We start from the raw sequence: 22,616 nt of genomic DNA on the forward strand, positions 1-22,616 counted from the left end.
AGAAAGGAAACCAGGATTTACGGGCTGCACATGAAAAAGAGAAACGAAAACGCCAAAATTCTCAGCAGCAAATATCTCATGAGCAAGGAATTACTAGAGAAGAAGCCCAGGCTCTTGTACAAGGTTAGATTGAGGTATCTCGAGCTGTTACTACTGCTCCGGCCGAGCCTGAGCTTCCAGTCTCTCGTCCACCTGTACGACGTCAATTCCGCTGCAGTGGTTGTGATGTTGAAGGACATGAAATAACCGGATGTCCTAATCGTACTAGTAATTTAGTTTTTGGATATAATTTGGTTGTGGGTTAGGAATTGAGATTTGAAATCAATATAGAACGCGTTTTCGGGGAGAGGTGGACGGATCGTGTTAGATTGTACGCAACAATCTCAAGCGGTATATCTCAATGTATCAAATTATGTATGCAAGAGTATGGAATCCTTGACTCTTTTTGTCCTTGTTCTTCTCTAAGTACGTAAAGGTGGGAGACTTTCTTTTAGCCCCTATTCGGTGGATCCTTCTCTAAAGTGTGTGGCTCGCTATTATTGGCTGGATCAGCTTAGCTAATCCAACACACCCCCTCATCTGCACCACAGGAAAGATGACGATGCTTTCTGATAATAACTTCAAGAGAAATCCTTGCTCAACCGCTTCCTTACTTCTCCATCAATTCATCCCTAATATAGCTGTATAATCATCGATTTGGAGCTCTTTCTCGGGTCCCTCGATAATTTCAGCTATATCGGACAAATTCACCTCTTCCCAGAGCCTTGGTGAGCCCATTTGCAATCATCTCTTTTGTCGGAATATATTGCACACTAAGTCGTCTTTCTCTGACTTCCTGCCTCAACCAGTGTTTACGATTATTGACATGGCGAAGATTGGTTTGCAGCTTGAAGGCTTCTTCGTTGACTAGTCGTATCGTCTGAGTATTATCACACTCAACCGTCAGTTTGTCCTCGTCGAACCGGATCCCGATTTCCTTCAATAACCTCATCACAGATTTCCCTTCCTTCACGGCCTGAGAGAGAGCTAACAGCTCTGCTTCGGTAGTTGACGTAGTAACTGTACGTTGCTTAGTACGTTGCTTGTTGGCCTGCCATCCAATTACTCCTCCAAATAGATACATCACATATGCTTGAGAACTCTTCCGGTCAAGAGTATTATCGCCAAAGGATGCATCACTCGCTACTCCAAACATATCTGCACCCCCCAGTTGCAGCGCTCGAGATCGATATTGTTAAAGATAGCATAATACTCGATCCGCGGCCTCATGCTGCTCAGGACCGGGATTTGTCAAGAATCTTGAAAGTCGGGATACCGCAAATGCTATATCGACTCTTGTGCTTACTGCAGCGCACATAAGAGAACCCACTTTTCTCTGGAACTTGTGGATTGAGGATTTTGATGCAAGTTATTGGTATGGGAAAAGCTCTCTCTTCTCCATTGGAGTGTGTTATGTCCCTCGCTTGTCGGCCAAGTTGGCAATTTTATCAATATATGACACTTAGCTGAGCCATATCAATCTCTGCTGATGATTTCTTATGATTTGGATCCCTAGGAGCCACTCTAAATCTCCCCCTCCAGTGATGGTATATTTGGATTGGAGTGAAACCATAGCCTGCTAGGCTTCCTGTTCTTGATTCTTTCGATATGCAAGAACAATATCATCAACATAGAAAAAGATTAGTATGCCATTCTTGATCATGCAACATGGTTCATGAGGAACGCTCCGGAACCCAAGTTCGGTAGGTGCTGTGGTCAGTTCCTTTTGCCATAATAAGGGGGAAGTTCTCAAACCATATAAGCTTTGTTCAGTTGATAAATCTTGCCTCTCTCCCTATGTCCTGGCGGCATTCTCATGAATACTTTCTAATCCAGTAATGCATGCACAAAGGCATTTACTGCGTCATATTGCTTGATCCCCAGGTCGAATCTGGCAGCAACTGCCATAAAGGTTCGAAATGATCGAGCAGCTAAAGTTGCCACGTACGTATTCTCAAGATTCACTCTTCTCTCCTGATCACCCCTGACAACCAGACGTGCTTTGCACTTGACCAGATATCCGTGCTTGTTAAATTTATACACATAAACCCACATACAATCAAGGATCTGAGAGCCTTTGGCAATAGATCGGTCAGTTGTGGTCCATGAGTTCATTGGTATATGGCTCTGTAAATGAGCTCTCTCCGCTTGAGCAAATTGCTCACCTAGAGGATGAGTCTCCAAGTCTCGATGCCATTTTGGTGGGTCAGGTAGGTCTCGTCGGTGAATCTTATGTAACTGTTCTTGTTTGATCAGCTTTTGGAGCTTGGAGCGATCACTTTCTTTCTTGTCCTGTATTCTGTTGACCGATTGATTCCTCAATATTCTTTCCCTCTCTAGCGTTTTGCCCTCAAACGTTCCAATTGGCTTATATCGTGAACCGGCGATAAAGGTCGCCTTCCAAGGTGCAAAAGATTCATACTCCTTGATTGGCATTGGAGCCTCGTCGATTGGTCTCTGAATTGAGGCTGCAAGCAGTGCTGCAGGTGGAGTCGGTGGAGGGGTTAGATAACCTTGCCAGTGCGCCGTTGCTTCCTCTTTATCAACTTCCTGCGCCCCGTAGGTTGTCATAACCCTTCCAAAGCCCCGATTCGGCACTCGTCCTAGTGCCTCGTCTTGCGTGAGGATATTCCGAACATTGATGAGCTCATTTACCACTGTCGAAAGGAGGTCTCTGGCCTCTGGTCTGCTCCTTATAACCTCCTCCTCACTGACATCAACATCTTGCAATAACTTGGCTAGTTCTTCCAAATTGACAGTTCGTAGGTCGTCTCGCAATCGATCCAGGTTTCCGTCAAACGTCTCATCCTCATTGAATGTGACATCCCTCGTTTTCACGATTTTATTTAACACCGGATTCCAGACCCGATATACGTTCGTGGAGTCATATCCTACGAGATAACCTATCCATGCCCTTGGATTGAATCTCTGCAGCTTATTCTCATGTTTCATATACTCAGTTGTCAAAGAATACGCTTTGCACCCATATACTTGCAAGTGAGCTAATTAAGGCTTGAAAGAGACTCGAGGTTCTCCATCCTTGTGGACAATGAATTGGTAAAATCTCTCGTATGATTTCCAGTCATAGTTGTACCGTGGCGTCCGATTGTGCAAATATACAGCCGCGCGAATGATTTCTGGAGCGAGATCTTGAGGTAACTTTGACGAGATCCTCACCGACCGTGCTTTAGTCTTTATTACACCCCCTGAGCGATCTCCGCTGCCATTGAGTGCTTGAGTGTAGGGAGGTGAAGACTCAACTTTGACATATTTTCTTCTGTTAACCAATCACAGGTCTCCAGTCGCATTAGGATCTCATTGTCGCATTCCAGCTTCTTAGGATAAATCTGATATTGCACTTCCAGCATCCCAAACAAGTGCTTGAATGCGGTGAGAATGGTCCCATCTTGATGATTTGGAAGGTAATAATCCCATAGTAATCCTGTATATCGGATGTCACCAACATGAGGGTTTTTAAATTGTCGATTGAACTCTCCTCATAATCGTGAAAATCAACTGATAATTGTGCACCTGCTGCTTTAATTATATCACGAGAGAATCGTTGTATAATTCCTTTTGCTTTCACTTGGGCGCATGCTTCGCATTTCTGGGTAAGAGGTCCTCTTAGTCGTACCCCGTTGAGCACCAAATGATTGATTGCCTGAGGCCCTGGATGTCCAAGTCGTAAATGCCACCGGAGCGAATCTGCCAAACTTCCTCGCTTGCCGCTCCAGGTATTATGCTTATGCCTTGAGGAGTGGAACGACATCTTGAACGCATCATTTTCCATGGGAATATACTCTAGGACGTATTGTCTGTATAGGACAGAGACGTACGCCACTAGGGAGTCATCCATACGTCGTAGACATGTCGGTTCTCTCTTCATATCCCACCAAATTCCTTACTCTCTGAGTCTCTTTACTGACACAGGATTTGTGGCCATTCCTTTTGCAATATAGCACATCTTGTAGGAGCAAAGTTTCCTCACGCCTCTTATATCCCTGCACGTTTACGATTCGATCACCGTACCCCAGAACTACCACTTACGTGTTCCCGGCCCATACAAAATCTCCTTTAGGAGCTCGTCGATAGTTTACCAAGCTCCTCCGGTCGTTCGTTATATGGTCTGTTGTGGCGCTATCGAGCAGCGTCGAATCTTTAATGGATATTCTGAAGCATTGAAGGCTGCACTCATCTCTATCCAACAAAACCTTGCCGATAATTTGCCGATGTAGTATAGGAAAAACCGGAAAATAGGCAGATAGTGAAGACCGCTATAGGAAACTAACTGATGGCCCAAGACAGCGAGGACTCCAAAATGTGGCTGGGTATTGATCCCGATGCTGAAACACACGGGTTTAAAAGAACTGTAGTATTCCAGCCAACCAGCAGTCACCATTTGTAGTCAGATCAATCATCCGGATAGCATATTGGAGTCCTCAATTAGGATTCATATGCATTACAAAATTTACAATGTCAGTGACCGAAACAGACCTACCTAAATCAATCCAGAGATTTCTAATGTATACAATGGGCTCTTATTTGTCCAGCACTACAGATCTATGGAATAAAAGAACCGCATATACAGGAATATGCCACTGTATGGAGTCCCGAGGTTGAAAATTTATCGAGTAAGAAGCCATTTCCAAGTTTTTCAGCGGCTTAGTTACTAATGTCAGTTATTTTGAATCGTCTAGCCAGGGCCTTTTTGATCTCTGTGATCTCTGTCATCTTGGGACAACCATATGCAAGCCGTCCACATAAACAGCGAGATAAATATTTCATATCTCCTTTAGTAAAGACTGAGAGGTCTGAACGCATTAGAAGGGAAGCTTAAACCTTCTAGGAAGTTTGCAAATTCGGGGCGGCTGTTTTAGGCTGTATAATGCCTTTTGTAGTTCACAGACCCGATCAGTACCGTCTTCACAGCCATGGGGTTGCTCGACGTAGACTTTTCCATCTATTTCTCCGTATAAGAAGGCCCTTATGATATCCATTTATTCAATTTCAAGGCCCTTAGCTGTTGTAATAGCGAATCGCGCCTTATAGCTCATTGGCTCTACCACCGAAGCAAATGTTTTGGAGCAATCAAGTCCTTCTATCTGTTCAAAACCTCTCACCATCCAGCGTAGCTTGTAGCACACGATTTCCCCGTCTGGTCCCGTTTCAGTCTAAACCCCCCGTTTTCCTCGAAGAACATGCATGTTGTCCATTTTCAGAGCTAGAATCCAGGTCTTGTTTTCCACTAGAGACTGGTGTTCTGAGCCAAGGCCTGCTTTTCATATTTCCCAATTAAGGTCTTGTTGAGCTTTTTTGAAGTCCTTTGATTCATTTGGTTCGTAGACAGGGAAGCGTGTAAAGCTACTGGAATCATCGTCCAAGCTTCGGCTTCGGCTTGATGGCCCAAGCCGCGTCGTAGTTTGCTAGCTAAGCGGGTTGAGATCCTATTTGCGGATGAATCGGCGCTTGAACCTTGTCCTTCTTGGGATGCCCTGTTGAGTTCTTGTTGCAGGTGGGCCACAGGTATCTATTCTTCTGCCGATGGCAGAGGGAGTTCCGCTTGAGGCCAAGTATCAGTCTCTACTAGCTCCCCCACCTTGGGCTCTTCGCGGCGAACTCTTTTTGAAGCTATTGGCTCCTGGGAACTTATCAATGACTGTTGTTTGTGGAAGCATGCTCAACAAAGTTTGTAGAAGCACTATTCATCACTGCGCTACCAATCGTGTGCTCAGAGAGTTGGGTGCAGGGTACATGAGGAAGTGGCTCATCAAAAAGGTCATCAGATCTAATAGTTTAATGTGATTCTTTTGGCTTGGTCACCATCACACTAGAGTTCCCGACTGGTTGTGTTATTGTTATCACAGGCTGATAGGAGGTGGATCCGCTCCTAGACCAGCAAGTATGAGGGATAAAATTAGCTCTGTACATTCCCCTCCTTTAGGATCCTCACTAGTGATAGTGTGTAGTTAGCATACTTGTGAGGTAGAATCTCTTAATATATGTGCGTTGTTGAATATCTAGTTCTGGGTAATCCTCTTTCCGGAGCCTGGTTAAAGATAGTTATAAGGTCTAACAACTAACAGAAAATAAACGTGGATTTTGTAAGACTACCATATGCGTGGTAATGAAGTGGTAATGTTAAATACAACTTTTGGCATTAACGGCTCTATGGGTCATGGCAGATAGATACTTTCGCTTTGGTTCCGTTTCCCCTCTGAACAGGCGATATGTCAATGGAAAATTTGTCCCGAACCCGAGATCGCGGAGTTGCATATCGCACCGAACACTTAATGTTGTAATAAGATTTTTTATCGCGGATTAATACTGTCACTTCCGCCGTCACTCCTGTCACATGTCCAGATGACATGTCCAATTCGGGTAAAGTCGATCCTCCGTGAACGCAGCTGTCACTCGAATGGTTTTTTGGAAAATGCGCAACCTCATCCTTAGTAGAAAAATCCCCCGATGCTGTCTGAGTAAAGGTATGCCTATGGCTAGTGGGCTCTGTCTTCTCAGCGGAAGCATTTGCTTCTACGATGGTGCTGCTTTGCTCAGAGCCTGGCTCTCTAGTTGAAATGTCGAAAGTATCATATCCAGTAACATTCTGGCTATCGGTAGAATTCACGTTTTCATTATCATCATGGCTACCTTCGGAGTAGTCAGAAGTATCATCAGGGACACTGTCATTTTCATCGTACTCGTCATCACGGTCATTGCTGTCATACTCATCGTACTCGTCATCACCGTCATCGCTGTCATACTCATCGCTCGAGTAGAATGAAACGGCAGTATTGGCAGTGGTATGAGATTCACTTTCAGAAATTTCTGAGAAGATAGCCGTCGATATGGTACTCATCGTTGTGGGATCGTCTTCTGCAAGGGTAAACTCCACGCTGCTGGGACGCGACTCGTGTCTTACACGACGCTTGAGATGTGGCATTTGGAGAGAGAAGTAAAGGGTGCGAAGAGATTATTCTCGAACTTTTAGCTGAATATGATGGTCGAAGATAAGTCAGGGGGATGTGTGAGAGCAAGAAAAGTTTGAGCGGTGGAAGGGAAGTAGGTGAAATAAAAACTGTTCCCAAAGCTGATGACGGGTTATAAGCCTCAGGCAGACAATTGGCGGGGTGAAGCTATAGCCTAATATCAGTGGTGATCTTGAAGAGAGATAATGATTCGAATCAGAAATGGGATGGAATTGGATGAACTCACGCGAAGTTGTGGTGATGTTTGGAAGGGAGGTGAGAGGAAGAAGGAAGAAGTGAGAGAGGAGGCTAGTGTTGAAAACAAACATCAGTGCCTTGATATCTTCGATCTCTCTCAGATTGCCCGACTCTCACTTGCCCTGTCACATGTTATATTCTCCCATGCTCATTTTCGTGTTTGCATCTTTTGCATTCGAACGAGCTGTGCTGTGCTTGTTGTCAAGCTCAAGCTGAGGAACAAATATTATCATTTGTGGTTCGAAGCCTCGAGATAAGTGTTCTGAGAAGATGAATCATATAATGAGTGAATCTGCGCTGCAACCAATCAAGGACCGCGTTGTGTTGGTGCCAATGATCTAAGGTACGTATCAAGTATATAGATGCTGTCGTCTCTATAGCCAGCGACATTCTATGCACGTTGATAGTGTCGGATTGCTGCGTTTACTTCAGGCCAATCCTGAATAGTAGCTTACAAGGATTGGGAAAAGAAGAAGTGACTAGCAAGATTGTATGTATTTAGTTGTCTGAGGTCTGTCTTCTGATACATCATGTTCCAAAGCCGGGTTTTATAGATGTCTTGGCGGGATGAATTGTGAGTCATCATGAGGGGTAAATTTAGGGGCTATAAGATAGAGCTTCTGATTGTTCACCTCGTTTTACCGTTTCCGGACATCCAGATTATCTGATAGGTAGCCGCTGCTTCGACACATATCTACGGCAGCAAGGAAAAAGAGCGCGGAGCGCGTCACCCTAATCACATCAACAACATGACTGACTGCCGATGACTCATGCTCATCATTGTAAGTCGATAATGGTAGGTCAGGAGTTTTCCCGCGGACAACCCATTAACAAACTCTCTAGTGGGACGAGTTTCATTTTGTCATTCCATATGGGGCGTTTCCGGACTGGGACAGTTTCCATTCATTACTCGCAGCTGGAGAAGTTTTCACTGTGATGGATAGTCAATATAAGTACTTCATGTGCGATTCACTCTATAGCTACAAAATTGTAAGAAACTATTACAGCACAGATTCCGCCTACAATACATGTGATAGACAGTCCAGCTAGCCCCTAGAAAAGTTTTCTCATCGAGTGTGATTGTTCCAAAACTTGTAAAAGGGCCCGCTATAATCCTGGCAATGCTCACAGCCAACGGGATCCTGGTCGCCAATGGCTTGGGTAAAAATGATCCTGTGGTTAGAGAGTCGATGGAATTTTAGCGGCTGCTTGACCCTCTGCCGCAAAACAACTTGACGGACGGCAGCAACCTTTGACATGATATCGGCTTGTTGAGACCACTTTTTATTTGCAACTGCGAACCGATTGTATGGCTGAAGATACTTGTAAATCGAGAAAGTTGTGATTGACCAATAATTAGACATATTCGGCGTGGGAATGGGATTGATAGAGAACTAGGAGCAAGGAACCTCCGCGAGCCTGTACTCACCAGCCATATTGGTTTACATGAGTATTATGCACGCTATCTGGTACCCTGATTGATCGAAAATCCAATTGCCAATGGTCTCTAATCCTCATTCTCTACAGTATTACACCGTATCGATGTCTTCCTATCACTTGCTCAGGAGTCAGATTACGAGTCTCACTTTCACCCAATTGTGAACCACAATTGCTAATTACCTCGGTGACATCTCCAGGAGCGAGACGCAGAGAAAGTGATCTTTAATTTCGCAGCATGGTTGGTAATGCAGGCTCATAGTTGTTCACGGTGGACGTCGTTAGGGTCTGAAATCTTTGGTAGACTTCCCGTAGAGTTGTTAGTTTGACATCGAGATCTTTGTCTTCATTCTCTTGTTGTGCGGAGAGCGGCTATAGAGATTTGATTAACGCCAAGATGAGGATTAGAGCGACGGGTGCCAGGAACCATATGAGACCGATTGATCACTTGGACTTGGAGGGCACCTATCAGGAGGTCAAAAGTTTGAAAGAAACGCTTAGTAAACAGGAAAAATTTATCCAAGAACAAAACGACATGATCAAGGGACTGCAGACCCAAATAGAAGCATCCAAAGCCAATCTGCGGAAGATTGCAAGCAACTCCGGGAGCAGCTGGATTCTATCGCGAAGGCGCCAATCAACGCAGCTCCTATGCAGATCAAATCACAGCCGTCGTTCGCAGATATAACCAACAGCCAATCTGCTCACCAGCAGGGTACACACCTAGGCCCCCTAGGCCTCTAGTGCCTCCTACATTGGCTAATACACTATTTTGCACAATTGACACGTCTCGTGTCAGAGAAGAAGACAAAGCCAAGGCGCAGATAGCTAACGTCAGACAAATGATCGAAAAAGAGATACAGGGAAATGAAGGAATGGAGACCTGGCGCTGTGCAGCAGTGATTAAGTATCCAAAGAACGCTGAACGAGTCAAAATCATTTGCAGACGGGAGGATGAGATCCTACGTGTCAAAGAGGCTGCCCAAAAGTTAAATATACCGGGATGGAGGGTGTTACGAGACCAGCTCTATCCAGTTAAAATCGACAATGCCAATCGGACAGCAATCCTGGGTATGGATGGTAATGTCCTACCAGGAGCAGCCGAGGCCCTAGGGAAAGAGAACAACGTCAACATTGCCAAGATCACCTGGCTTAGCAAGAGGGATTCTAATAAAGCGTATGGATCTATGGTGGTATATACCACTAAAGGAACAGACGCCAAACGCCTACTAGAAGGCAGCTACTTCGATATAGCAGGAGAATCTGCATACACTCGAGCCTTTGAACCACGCATAGGACCATTTCAATGTTACAACTGTCAAGAAATAGGACATAAGGCTTTCTCATGCAAAAAGACTTAGACATGTGGTAAATGTGCAAAGGAGGGACACCATCACAGTACTTGCCAGGCTCTAGTCCTAAAATGCATTGCTTGTGGAGGACCTCACGAATCATTTAGCAGAAACTGTCGAGTTCGCCTCTTACAGTCTAATGCATAAATCACTTCGCATCCACAACTGAATGTTGGTAAACGAGACGCAGTACAACAAAGCCTAATGAATGATGACAAAATTAGAGACTACGGAGTGGTGGCAGTATCCGAACCATACACGCGGGTAATCGAAAATACCGTGGTGACAAGCCCGATGGGACACTGTTACTGGAAAAAGATGATACCTACAGAGAGACACAATGGAAGATGGCCGATTAGGAGCATGCTATGGGTTCAGAGTGATATTGAGGCTGAACAGATCCCGGTAGCATCTCCAGATCTAACAGCCACGATACGACAACTCCCAGACCGGGCAGTGCTAGTAGTGTCGGTCTATATAGAGTGGAACAGTGAGGAAGCATTGACATCCACTATTAGGTTGCTACGCAGCCTAGTAACGGATATCCGGGGTAGGGAAGGAACACGGACAGATGTGTTGATAATAGGAGACTTCAACAAGCATGACCAACTCTGGGGAGGAGATCAGATATCTTCTGCGAGACAGGGAGAGGCCGATGATCTGGTTGATTATATGAGCGGAAACTCTCTACACAGCCTCCTACCTAGAGGCAAAACATGGCAATTAGGGGACAGGGAGACAACAATTGACTTAGTACTAGCATCAATAGAGCTAGCAGAGGAGATGGTACAGTGTGGCATACACTATACAAACCATGGATCAGACCATCAAACAATTGAGACGGAGTTTGACATATCAGTTCTAGATCGAGCAGTCAATGAGAGACTGCTCCTGAAAAATGCGCCTTGAGCTGAGATCAGATCCAGAGTAGCCATCAATCTACAGGTGGTTCCTCTAAGTGGCTCTGTACAAGAGCAGACGGACCGTCTTATGACAGTGGTCATGAAAGTAGTCCTAGAACTAACACCGAAAGCAAAGTCCTCACCGTACGCCAAGCGGTGGTGGACAACGGATCTGACACAACTTCGCCGTATACATACCTACTGGAGAAATCAGGCTAGATCTCAACGCAGAAGAGGAAACGCAAATCCTGAGCTTGAATGACAGGCCAAAAGCGCAGCAAAGGAATACCATGACGCAATCCGGAAACAGAAGAGGGCACACTGGGAAGACTTCCTTGCTAATGATACTAATATATGGCAGGTAACTAAGTATCTAAAGCCCAGTGGGGGCTCATTCAGCGATAAAATACCACCATTTATGCGGTCAGATGGGTTTACTACTAAAGACAAAATGGAACAGGTTGAAGAGCTGCTTACCACGTTCTTCCCACCTCTACCAGCGAGGATTGAAGATGAGGGATTTCAACAACAAAGAGAACCGATACACATGCCAGACCTGACTATGGAGGAGATTGAGCGGAAAGTATTCGAAGCCAAACCATGGAAAGCACCCGGAGAAGACGGCCTGCCAGCAATAGTATGGAAGCAGCTCTGGCCAGTGGTCAAGAATAGGGTGTTCCTCATCTTTCAAACATCACTTCAAAGATGGCGAAATCCCTTCTCAATGGAGGAACGCTAAGACCATACCGCTCAAAAAGCCAGGGAAGGATAACTACGCGTTAGCCAAATCATGGAGGTCTATATCGTTGCTCTCAACACTAGGTAAAATACTTGAAGCGGTTGTCGCAGAGAGGATATGATACGCTGTCGAAGCTTTCGGCCTGTTGCCCACAAACCATTTTGGAGCGAGAAAGAGGCTCTCAGCAGAACAAGCTTTACTAGTACTCCAGGAAGAGATTTACAAGGCTTGAGGAACAAAAGAGTGCTTAGTATGGTCAGTTTCGATGTCAAAGGCGCATACAATGAAGTCTACAAGGACAGGCTACTTCAGAGGCTCAGGGCAAGAGGGATACCAGAGTATATAGTTCGGTGGATTGATGCTTTTTGCTCCAACCGAACAGCAACAATTGTGGTCAACGGGCTAAAGAGTGAACAACAATAACTACTACAAGCAGGATTACTGCAAGGGTTGCCACTATCTCCAATACTGTTTCTGTTCTTCAATGCGGATCTAGTGCAGCACATGATCAGTGCTTCAGGAGGCTCAATCACCTTTCTGGATGACTTTTTAGCCTGGGTAACAGACCCAACTGCTGAGGCAAATCGATCTGGCATTGAGGTCATAATTAACAGCGCTCTCAACTGGGAGGAGCGTAGTGGAGCTACATTCGAAGGCGAAAAGACAGCTATTGTACATTTCACTCGAAAAGTTGATCGGTCAAGCAGAGCTGCATTCACAGTCAAAGAAGAGTTAGTTGAACTAAAAGAGTATGCCAAGATTCTTGCGGTAGTTATGGACTCTCAAATACGCTACAAACAACACATTGCTCGAGCAGCAACTAGAGGGCTAAAGGCCGCTATGGCACTAAGAAGGCCGAAGGCACTCTGCCCACAAACTGCAAGGCAGCTATTCACAGCAACAGTGACACCTACAATAAACTACGCCTCTAGTTTGTGGATGCATGCCTGCAAGACATATAGAACATGGAACATGGTGCCTAGACAGAGTGCTGAAGATAGGGGGTATAGCAGTCACAGGAGCCTTCCGGACAGTTGTGACGGCAGTCGTAGAAGCTGAGGCAAATATTCTCCCATTCAAAGAACGACACACAGAGAAAACAACAAAGTTGTGGGCTGATATCTGCGCACTTCCTGGAACGAACCCACTAAGGGAGCTGAGGGTCACATTAACTCGGAGGTTCTTCCCACTACAGAGTATAGCGCAGACACTAGGAAGAGATGTAGCAGATAGAATGGAAACCATCAACGCGTACGCGGTATCACCTTGGACAGATCGACTGCAGATGAGAGATGAATATGATGGAGAGAAAGCCATGGGAATCGCCAACAGTGCAGAAAGTATTCTAATTGCTACTAGCTCGTCCTCCAAGGGTGACATGGTAGGCATGGGAGACAGCATTAAGGATACCCAGGTCAACAGTGCCGATGATGTACTGACTAGCTACACTACGACGCTATCAAGGCAAACAGAACAGAACCCATACACAGCTGAGCTGGAAGCGATAGCCGCAGGATTAAAACGTATCCCGCCATGGGTCTTCAATAAGCAAGTGACCATCCTCAGCAGCAATCGATCAACATTAGGTGCCATTGGACAACAGCGTCAACAGTCTGGCCAAAGTGTGATTCAACAGATATATACGATGGTCCAGCTTCTTCGGGGAAGGGAAAATGTGGTCAGCTTACTTTGGGTCCCAGCACATATGGATTCTGCATTAAGACTGAAAGCAAAAATGGCCGCTCAAGATCAACAAGAGAGGTATTTGAACCAGAAAAGCAATCATACCAGGCTAAATCAACCGCAGTGAGACTTGCTATTGCCAAACAACGACATAAGAAAGCCCTTCCAGATGGAGTGGGTAAATACTCAAAGACCATTGACTTAGCATTGCACAGGTTCTAGTGATTCATTTGCAAATTGCTGGGAGTCCAATATATCGGTGAAGAGACGACGGCCTTCTAGGCGTGATGTCTTTAGACGCTGTACGTTCAGGTTGACACCACTTTTAAGCAGATCTGGGCATTCTTCAAACGATCCCAAGTCATCGTCGTCCGTATCTGATGATTCAGACTCGTCACGGCGGAAACGCAATCTTCCATTTCTGCAGTTCGAATAAGATTAAGGATAAACTAAAATATCCATATAAAGATTTGAATGAAGACTTACTTGACGCACAGTATCCCGTCATTGCGCTTCAGTGCCTTGTATTTTCTGTCCCGGGGAACATGACTGGTCTTGTAATAGATGTCCCACTTTGGACTTGACATGGTCTGGTTTTGAGATACAGTGATGGCTTACAGAATTCAGTTGATTTCTCTGCTGTTCATACCTAGACAGCCCATTGATTCTATGTGTTGATAGTCGAATATGCGAGTGAAAAACCCAATCCCTGACCAAAGAGCCACAAGTGAGTAAAATCTAGGAGCAAAATTTGTGTGGCAGGGCACCATTATCTTCTCTAATGATCATATTTTGGGCCTAGCTTGCTTGGGCAAGAATATTTAAGCAAACTCGCCCACCTACTACGCCCTGTTAAAACCATCTAGCTTCCTAATGTCTTTTCACTTCTCAGTGAAAGTCCTTATAACAACCAAAAAGATTACCTCGTTGATACTTCACCTCCAACAACCAAAAGACTTACTCTATCCTCACTCGTCGATACCAGTTCTTCATTTCTCATCGTGGTCCACCATGAACACAACCAAAGCAGAGTCGCTGGCTGAACGCAAGACTCGCTTTTTATCCATGGTCGAATGCAAGAACCCGGAGTATGTAAATGAATGAAGGAGCGATGATCGAGCCTTGGAAAAGGAGATGCGAGATTTAAACAGATCACTCGTCCAGATTGATAATCGTCAGAATTGGAAGAGGGTTGCAACCCATTTCGGCCAGGAAACTGGTGAGGATGTCTCACTGAAGGAGTGTCGATAAGTCTCCCGTGTCCTTACATCGTGATCTCGTACATCTCTGAGGAGTTCAATTTGACAAATGACAACTTCAACTGGTCACTGACTATTCTGCACATACACATCCTACACATACCCACCACATTCCTGGTTTATCAATAAACGCTAAAAAAGTATTCCATGCAGGGAGCATGCTTTTGAGATATGCTGCCTAGGGAATGGCGTCAAGCCAACACGGCTTTGTTGGTGTTGCTGTCCGGAGGAGCCAGAGCAGGAAGAGGAGGGGGAGGAATAGTCTACAGTTTCTTGTACGTGAGCTCCGGCATTGTCTCTGTTACCATTTAATACTCTGCATAGTCGGCTCTACAGAGATACAGTAAGAACTACCTCAACTTGGCATAGTTTTAGCAAAAATTGGAAACGATTTATCAATTCTGACTTATCGAACAAGTATAGGAGCTCGGGGGTATCATTACAATGCTTTCACATTGACAAATATACTCGTCACTCATCTATTGATACAACCCAGGGGCTCAAACGTTATTGGATGCATTACTATTGTCTATTCGCATGATTTTATTACTTTTGCCTGGAACGAAAAGAGGACCAACAGAACAATAGCCAAGATACAAACAATACGCAAGAAATCAGTAATCGTGGATTGGATGACGCTTTCAAAACCAGTCCTACAAAGTCTATACCACCAGTATCATCTTCGCCACAGAAACCTATTCCAACTTCTCGGACAACCGTACAAGACGGCGGCTCGACGACAGAATCCACGGACGAGACTGTGATTGATCCAATAGTCAGTAAGGAATCATGGTCAAAGCTGTTCGCCAAGAAAGCAACACCGAAATGCGAAGAATACCAGGAACCTTGTATCATGCTCACGACGAAGAAACCAGGTGTCAATTGTGGTCAAGCTTTCTGGATGTGCTCACGACCTCTAGATCCGACTGGTCAGAAGCACAAGGGAATGTAATGACGATACAAGGCATTCATCTGAGCGAGTGATTGGAAAGGACAGGAATAATCTACATGAAGCATGGGTTGGAACTGAAGGACTGTACTGCAGCCATCGCGATATTACAGACATATAGCACATCTCAAGGACCTTAATATTGAATATTATAAGTCTGTATCTCTATATTCTTATTGGCAGACAGATGAGTAGGGCCAATGCCAATAGGGGCTCTCTCAGTCTAGAAGCTCTCTGACGCGTGACATCACGCTTTTTCTCATGTCCATTGAGCGTCTTTGTCGCGGTGGCAGGGAATGGCAAAACTTTAGTCTGGAGGCTGGTATTAGGCGATCGATATGGTGATAGCCTCTAAGATATTAGATATCTCTTCCAGCCTATGCGCCTCAACTTTCGTCGACTTTCCCTGGCCACCTCGAAGCAGACCAGCCTCTTCTTTTCTATTGAATGTCATCTTCGTCACCTGGGCAATGAATGAGAAAATTTTTCACTCCTCAACAAACGAATTCGAGATGGTGACTACCTGACTTTCTCATGTTTCTGTTGCCTGGCCAGCCTCTTCTATCTCTCGGCAACAGATTTTTCCAGGGCAACAGGGCAATTGTCTAGACAATAGCCTTCAGATTTTTAGTCTCCTAACAACACATTCGTTGCTGCCTGCTCGTTCGTCATGGCAATCAGTCTCAGAGACTTCTTCCTCCTCCTCCCAACCACCCTAAGATGAAATGACGTTATCAGCTTCATGGATCCCTCAGCAAAAATGGTGAAGCTGTCTGGTCATCCCCGTGGGGTCCTAGCCTGCAGGATTAGAGAAAATTCCTCACGTCTTGTTTCAAGATGTCTTATATATGGGTTCGTGACACTGTCATCCAAGCCATTTTTTATCTCAGTGGGCCATCAAAGTTTTCCTTCCAACGCCCTGAATTTCAATAAATTCTGTTTTTTCAGGAGCTCTACATAACTTGAAGGATTGGTATACAGGGTGCGAAACTCTCGTGGACAACACTCTTAGAGGAGGAGCCTGCGAGCTCGAAATGACTAAGTCCATCCGTCGAGTATACACCTTATTTCTCAGGCATCCCATATATCTGTATAGTTACAACATCTACATAGGAACAGAAGGGATAAACCCGGTAATTTTCTAAATTTAACATTCCATTTCACTGTCTCCATCTAAACTACCTATCTCCCCCAAGCAATCTGTCCTTTTTTGGAATCCTCCACCGTTCATTAGACATAGGCACATAAGCCGTAAGCATTTCTCTTCCATTGCAATCATTTCCATCAAGTCTCGTAAGAAAAAGAAAATTATCTCCTAAAGAGCAAATCTCTCCTCCATATCTCTCTCCCTTCCTTCCTTCCATCAGTCAACTCGCTCACCCCCGTATCTTCATCTCCCACATCTCCAAATCACAGTTTTCTCATCGCCATCGTAGCAAGTATCATCCTTCTCCCGTTCAATTGTCATAAGGAATGATTTAGGCTCGTAACTATCATCATAGAGAAAAAGGAAATCGTAAGTTCATAAGAAAAGAAAAAGTTGTGCCCGGCAAAAGGAGCGTATTAGGGGGTTGAAATCATTAGAAAAGACATAACGGCATAACATAGCATAACATAACGAATCGAATCGAACGAAGAAACTTGAGTCAGCAAAGGAAATAAAAAGCGAAGAGTGAATGAAATGCATGTTGAGTACCCAGAACTTTTGTCAAGTGGTTTTCTTCTCTTTCCGACTTGCGGTTGGATGCATTTGTGCACTTGGATCGGAATGGAAATGTATTTGAGTTTGAAACAATGGGAAAAGAAAAGTCGAGTTGGATCATGCATTGGAAGCTTTTTTTGGTGCTGGTCTTTTGTTGTTTTTCGAGTTTTTTTTTTGTGAGGGTTTTGTTGGTTTTTAGTTTTTTTGCGAGGTTTTCCGGATGTTCTACTGAGTGTTGAAAGTGAACCTCGGATTTGATTTGAAGTCTGCGTAGTGTCAAAAACAAATGAGCGAATGGGACAATAAAGTATCGTTGAGTATATTGGAACCAAAGACGACTGGACGCCGTTTGCTGTATGATCTATGCCCACCTTGCTCCTGAAGAGACGCCTGACTTGTGATGATATTGGGAACTCCAGAAAGATGGTGACGTGCTGAGCATCGGTATTCCAATTCAAGGTTTTGACATTTTCAGTGACTTATGAAAATCCGTTTCAGCCATGGGAGGGAGGAAACAGTTGACTGAAAGAGCCATTCTCAGCATGCGTATGAGCAATAATTGTCAATCTCTGTGCCATAGCAGCATCCCGGACCCAGCTATTGTAATCACCAATATCGTAGTCCGAGAAATGGTAAGATTCGTTCAACGGAGAGAATATTGGAGACAAAGTCATGTAATCGTCCATTGTCTGATCTTCCACTGTCTGTTCAGCGAAATCATCTTGATCTTGTCCACTGAATGCAGAATAAGTACTAGAATCAGCAGGCGATTCGTATGAGGTCTGAAGAGAGCTCTCCTCTTCGTCATCGGAAAAGGTTTCGTAATCGACGAAGTTCTCAGCTGTCCTCCTGGAGTTTCGTCTTTTCTTCTCACAATGCTTTCGAGGAGCATACTGATAGTTTGGATACTTCTGAGCATGTTGGCGTTTAGCTTCATCAGCGAGTGCCTTGTAGTGTGCCTTGACCTCAGAGGATTCATTGTTCCATTTTATGCCGACTGCAATTGCTGGAGCTTGTTAGTTAGATACTTTGATGAATGTTCGAAAGTTTCTTACAGATTTCGTTGTTATGCATATCCGGATTTTGTTCTTTGAGTATGGCGTGATAATGCTTCCGATAGAGAATGAACGCATTAGGTGGTCTTGGAATTTTGAGGCGCTTTTCGACCTTCTTGTCCGCCTTTTGTAGAGATTTGATAGAACAGACATCGAGGGAAAAGCCTCCTTCAGCTGAGACTCGAGGTAAAACCATATTGTCGGTAGCTGGTCCCAGCCCCTTGAACTCAGGACTAGCGAGAATTCGAACGCAACCCAAAGCGTTATCCGCAAAAGCAGTGCAAGGGCGACTCAGGAAGTTTCTAAAAAAAAAATATTAGCTCATATGCTCAAATGGTTAGGCGGATAGTCTCACGTCAGTTGCAACTTGAGTCGCTCAATGGCCAAGGGCCCAATGATGCCTGTGATGTTCAGGGGCAGGAGAATCTCGTTATCAGTGAGACCAAAATTCATAACAGCTTGGTCCCAAATGAGGTCTGCCACTCTAGTAGCCATCTCAGGGTCAGTTCCAAAGGGAATGAAAGATTCCATGTTGACAAGTATGAAGGTTTGTGTGTACTAAGGGAATGGTGCTGTTGTCAGCTGAATTCTCGCGGTCCGCAAGGTAAGATGAAGGAATTCAGAGGTCATAAAATGATTATTGCAAATGACAAGGAGATAAACGTTGAGATAAAATTATCAAAGACGGACAAGGATTCAATTTAAGCAGAGGATTTGACAGGACGGTGGAGGCCGGGGAATGGTAGTTAAAATCCGGAGGGGCGGTGGGTTTCTTTGTTGATCAAACGCTTGCATGTCAACGCCTCCTCTCCAACGAACCCGTGCTAACAAATACCAGCCCTCTTTTATTTATTCTCCTCCCAGCCACCCACTTATCTGTCCCTAGGCTTATCTTCCCTACGCATCTCTCCTTCATCAACTCCCCTTTCCTTCATCCATTTCACTCTCTCCATCTCTTCCATTCTATTCTACCTGCCAATCTCTCTCTCCCTCCAATCTCATTCTCGTACATAAAGCACTGAACTGTTTATATCATCAAAAATACCTTCTCATCTCGCAAAAGCCTGCTACTTAAGATGGACAGAAACATCGAGAAGTTGCTTATGTGGCTCGGTGCCATGCACCAGAACCCATCTAATCCTCCGTCGCGTCGCTATCAGGCTTACTACATTCTGAATTTCTATGGACAACATCGCAATCCCTACCGTCTTATGGCACAGGTTACTTCTATGTGTAAAGAAGAGTTGCTTCTCCCTAAACCTTCTATCATGACCTCAAGCCCTGAGTCTTCATCTCTCGTCAAGCTCTGGGGAAAGCAGATTGAGAATGTTGTCGATGAGTTTTTCATTGTGCCAGCCATTTCTGACTTTGAAGCTCATCCCTTCGAGTTGTTCAGTTGTTTACCTCCAGACTTTGAGGGACGCTTGGATCCAGAAACAAACCTCAAAGCCCACAACAAAATGCTGGTTTATGAACGCATTGGCCAACAGAAACTCATGGAGCTTACAAAGCGCTTTGGCTATCATTATGTTTTTCGAGCTGGCCTACGTGAATACTTCCTCACGTAAGTACTACTCGAAGACAGCTTGAAGATCGAGTCTAACCAACATTGCAGGAAGCTCATTGCTGAATACTACAACTTCATGAGAGTAGACAATCGCAGCGATGAATGGCGTCAGCGTACCCAGATGACCTTTTATGATCTTCTCGACAAGCATCCAAACATGAAGTTGGATGAGCTGAGAATTGTCATCGCTGGAGCTCAAGCTTATCCCTATGATATCCTGCTCTTCCGTGAGTATACTCAAATGAAGAACACTATGACCATGAATTTGCTAACCTGTGTAGGCAACTGGTTGATTAGAAGCCGCCGGTCGTACCACGCAATGCAAGCATGCATTTCTATCATGACAGATGACTCTTGTGAGTAGTCTTGATTGTTTCAATTATTATTATACATTGCATTTCTGACTAATTTGTCCAGCTGAATTGTAAATATCCGCTCAGAATGTTGGTCTTGATACGAGATCCTTTGAGGATCTAGAGCAGAGAATGTCTAGTTAAGCCACACTCACCAAAGTCTTGCAATGCAAGAAGACATCTCTCATTCCTCTAGCATGTACTGAATGACTTCTCCAATCGACTCCAATCATCTCTCAGATCGGCGGCATGGTCTATCACTTCATTGAAGACAAAAAGATCGATTTCCAAATGGTCTCCATGTACGACAAAGGCCAGGTCAATACTGATGAGCTTCTCACGATCTCTTCTTTGATATTTTCTTCTTCTTCATACATATCATTGGTTTTCTTCTTTCTATTGCATTCTGGTGTTTCTTTATCATTGCTTTTTCTCTTCGTCGACATGTCCTTTTCTATCAGATAGCAAAGACGCTATCGATTCAGCACAAAAAAGAGTCACGAAAAGAGGGAAAGCAGAAGGTTGGGGAGGCAACTCATTGCACGCATGGCGAAATGAATCACGATTCTTACGGCGATCAGATACACAGGTGGCGCATGCTTAGGTGTGGGTTTACAAGCGATGGCATTCAATCAAGGATGCAATAATGGGTGGATGTGAAAAAGGGGATGGTGTAAGCGTCCTCTCTACGGAGGACGCTACGATATCTTTGTTTTAATTTTTCCTATGTTACTATTTGCATGCACTCATTGACGATTAAGACTTGACTGTGACAACAATGTCAAATTAGCGCGCTTTAGGTAGAGAATGGAATGAAAACTAGAGACGAGAATCTCTTTTTCTTCTTGGTAAAATCGATGCAGACTGTGGCCTACAACTGCCTCGATTCATCCAGTTTCGTTGCTGTCGTATGCACTTGTCTCTTTCCCTCTCCATCCTCGCCATCAACCAACGCCTATCTCTTTTCCTCTTTCCTCTTTCCTCTCATCGTCTTTGCTGTTATGTCTATTTTCGCGTCGAATCAACGCTTGCTGCTCTACGGGTTTTTCTACACTAGCTCCTCTCCATTCAGCTAGGTACGTAATTTTGGTGCATTGCTAATTATGGATTGATCATACTGCACAGGACACGTCAGTTGGAGCTCGATATAGACCTCGATCGAAAGAAAGTGCCCGTGAACACTCGATGTTGACAGCCGGAAACAACGACGGTCGAACAAACAAAAGAACCTAATTATATTGCATATATGGATCTTCATGGAGCACGTATTACATCAATGAGAAGTATTCTAGCTTCTATTTCATAGACCGGCTTCGATAATCGTCACCAAGAGGAGAAAACGCCTCGAACTTGACGTGTTCGTCGCCAACCCGGCACGTTGATTCGATATCCGCACGTTCTTTTTTTTTACCACAAAATAACCTGATTACTCCTCAGACGAGTACGAATACATATGAGCCGAAAAGGTCGGAGTAACCGAGGACTGGAACGCTGGTTAATCCTCCTTCCTTTGTCTTTTCCGTTGTGGCCAACGTCACTTGCCAATTGATGGTTCGGGGAAAGAGAACAAAGTGACCCTACATCACCGGGATTTACTCAATATAGATACTAGTATCACAAAGCCACACTAGAGTTGCAGGAGAAAAATGACGGGCCGTGAATGCATCTCCAATAGAAGTTCTGCCTGCATCTGCAGGTTGGTTTAGACCCTGCAGTTCTCTCTCTCTTGCAGGATTGGAGCAGAAAGGGGTTGCCACTACGGTTGAGCTCTGGACAACCTGTGATCCTCGCAGTCAATAATTTTCTAGCACTTCTTAGTTTGAAATCGACCGAAGAGATTCCATGGTCTACTACGTGGATGTGGTCCTGAAGAATTGTGCATATCATCGATCTAAATCGCTGTTACTCAAAGCGGATGGGTGCAACCCGCTCGGCCCGGGCTTGGATTCTTCAATGATCTGGTGATACGACAATTTCGAGGCTCTCGATGTATTCAAATACGGCTAGAAGAGACGAGAAACAAGAGACGGAAGGGGAAAAGACGGGGAAGGACATGAAGAGAGCAAAGAACGTCGCGATAAACTTTAAGTTACCATGCGTCGGATTGCAATGGATGGCTGCAGGCGGAGATTGAAATACACGCACCCAGTCGGTCGACACCCATTCGACGTGAGCTTTCTTCTTATATAAATAGTGCGGCGAAATTATGTGATATAGATTAACCAGAAAGGCTCTCATTAGTAGTGTTACCGTGCATGCCGAGTTTCTCCACCTGGGCCGAATCTAAACGGGCCCAAGTTCCCCAAAAAAAGCAAATACAGCCACTTTGACCCTCGATGAGACGGACTAGAAAATA

General features: G+C 44.7%; 8 protein-coding genes across 8 annotated transcripts, besides 11 other annotated features; 5 read left to right on the forward strand and 3 right to left on the reverse strand.

Moving 5' to 3' along the window:
• Positions 1 to 140: part of a mobile genetic element that runs on past the window's edge.
• A 602-nt stretch (positions 141 to 742) lies between these two features.
• Positions 743 to 1,807: a mobile genetic element.
• Positions 1,808 to 1,821: 14 nt separating this feature from the next.
• Positions 1,822 to 2,190: a mobile genetic element.
• On the reverse strand, positions 1,867 to 3,808 carry TSTA_008470 (uncharacterized protein; the record flags this gene model as incomplete). Its single annotated transcript, XM_002488687.1, has 2 exons — positions 1,867 to 2,866; positions 3,399 to 3,808. The coding sequence occupies 2 exons, from the start codon at positions 3,806 to 3,808 to the stop codon at positions 1,867 to 1,869; spliced, it is 1,410 nt and encodes a 469-aa protein (XP_002488732.1).
• Positions 2,716 to 3,318: a mobile genetic element.
• A 178-nt stretch (positions 3,809 to 3,986) lies between the features above and the next one.
• Positions 3,987 to 4,205: a mobile genetic element.
• Positions 4,206 to 4,892: 687 nt separating this feature from the next.
• Positions 4,893 to 5,369: a mobile genetic element.
• TSTA_008480 (uncharacterized protein) lies at positions 5,037 to 6,979 on the reverse strand (the record flags this gene model as incomplete). The annotated part of the gene is made up of 5 exons (XM_002488688.1): positions 5,037 to 5,194; positions 5,293 to 5,517; positions 5,636 to 5,737; positions 6,015 to 6,085; positions 6,327 to 6,979. 5 exons carry the CDS (start codon positions 6,977 to 6,979, stop codon positions 5,037 to 5,039), a joined length of 1,209 nt encoding a protein of 402 aa, XP_002488733.1.
• Positions 6,669 to 6,805: a microsatellite.
• Positions 6,980 to 9,096: 2,117 nt separating the features above from the next.
• Positions 9,097 to 10,060, forward strand: TSTA_008490 (uncharacterized protein; the record flags this gene model as incomplete). Its single annotated transcript, XM_002488689.1, has 2 exons — positions 9,097 to 9,174; positions 9,263 to 10,060. 2 exons carry the CDS (start codon positions 9,097 to 9,099, stop codon positions 10,058 to 10,060), a joined length of 876 nt encoding a protein of 291 aa, XP_002488734.1.
• A 225-nt stretch (positions 10,061 to 10,285) lies between these two features.
• Positions 10,286 to 11,659: a mobile genetic element.
• TSTA_008500 (uncharacterized protein) lies at positions 10,296 to 10,837 on the forward strand (the record flags this gene model as incomplete). The annotated part of the gene is made up of 1 exon (XM_002488690.1): positions 10,296 to 10,837. A coding segment is annotated over one exon (542 nt), but the record flags the coding sequence as incomplete, so codon positions are not given.
• Positions 11,405 to 13,597, forward strand: TSTA_008510 (uncharacterized protein; the record flags this gene model as incomplete). The annotated part of the gene is made up of 4 exons (XM_002488691.1): positions 11,405 to 11,626; positions 12,194 to 12,623; positions 12,676 to 13,314; positions 13,347 to 13,597. The coding sequence occupies 4 exons, from the start codon at positions 11,405 to 11,407 to the stop codon at positions 13,595 to 13,597; spliced, it is 1,542 nt and encodes a 513-aa protein (XP_002488736.1).
• Positions 11,640 to 11,969: a mobile genetic element.
• Positions 11,915 to 12,631: a mobile genetic element.
• Positions 12,672 to 13,718: a mobile genetic element.
• A 668-nt stretch (positions 13,719 to 14,386) lies between these two features.
• TSTA_008520 (uncharacterized protein) lies at positions 14,387 to 15,586 on the forward strand (the record flags this gene model as incomplete). The annotated part of the gene is made up of 2 exons (XM_002488692.1): positions 14,387 to 14,463; positions 15,223 to 15,586. 2 exons carry the CDS (start codon positions 14,387 to 14,389, stop codon positions 15,584 to 15,586), a joined length of 441 nt encoding a protein of 146 aa, XP_002488737.1.
• Positions 15,587 to 17,779: 2,193 nt separating this feature from the next.
• TSTA_008530 (mating type protein MAT1-2-1) lies at positions 17,780 to 19,018 on the reverse strand (the record flags this gene model as incomplete). Its single annotated transcript, XM_002488693.1, has 3 exons — positions 18,696 to 19,018; positions 18,341 to 18,642; positions 17,780 to 18,291 (listed from the first exon to the last, which is right to left on the reverse strand). Exons 1-3 carry the CDS (start codon positions 18,869 to 18,871, stop codon positions 17,780 to 17,782), a joined length of 990 nt encoding a protein of 329 aa, XP_002488738.1. The 5' UTR covers positions 18,872 to 19,018.
• Positions 19,019 to 19,416: 398 nt separating this feature from the next.
• Positions 19,417 to 21,090, forward strand: TSTA_008540 (mating locus protein, putative; the record flags this gene model as incomplete). The annotated part of the gene is made up of 4 exons (XM_002488694.1): positions 19,417 to 19,904; positions 19,956 to 20,134; positions 20,189 to 20,263; positions 20,325 to 21,090. 4 exons carry the CDS (start codon positions 19,417 to 19,419, stop codon positions 20,333 to 20,335), a joined length of 753 nt encoding a protein of 250 aa, XP_002488739.1. The 3' UTR covers positions 20,336 to 21,090.
• Between the last annotated feature and the right edge of the window lie 1,526 nt (positions 21,091 to 22,616).

The sequence above is a fragment of the Talaromyces stipitatus genome, genomic scaffold (assembly GCF_000003125.1).
Source record: "Talaromyces stipitatus ATCC 10500 scf_1105507295589 genomic scaffold, whole genome shotgun sequence".
NCBI classification, from domain to species: domain Eukaryota; kingdom Fungi; phylum Ascomycota; class Eurotiomycetes; order Eurotiales; family Trichocomaceae; genus Talaromyces; species Talaromyces stipitatus.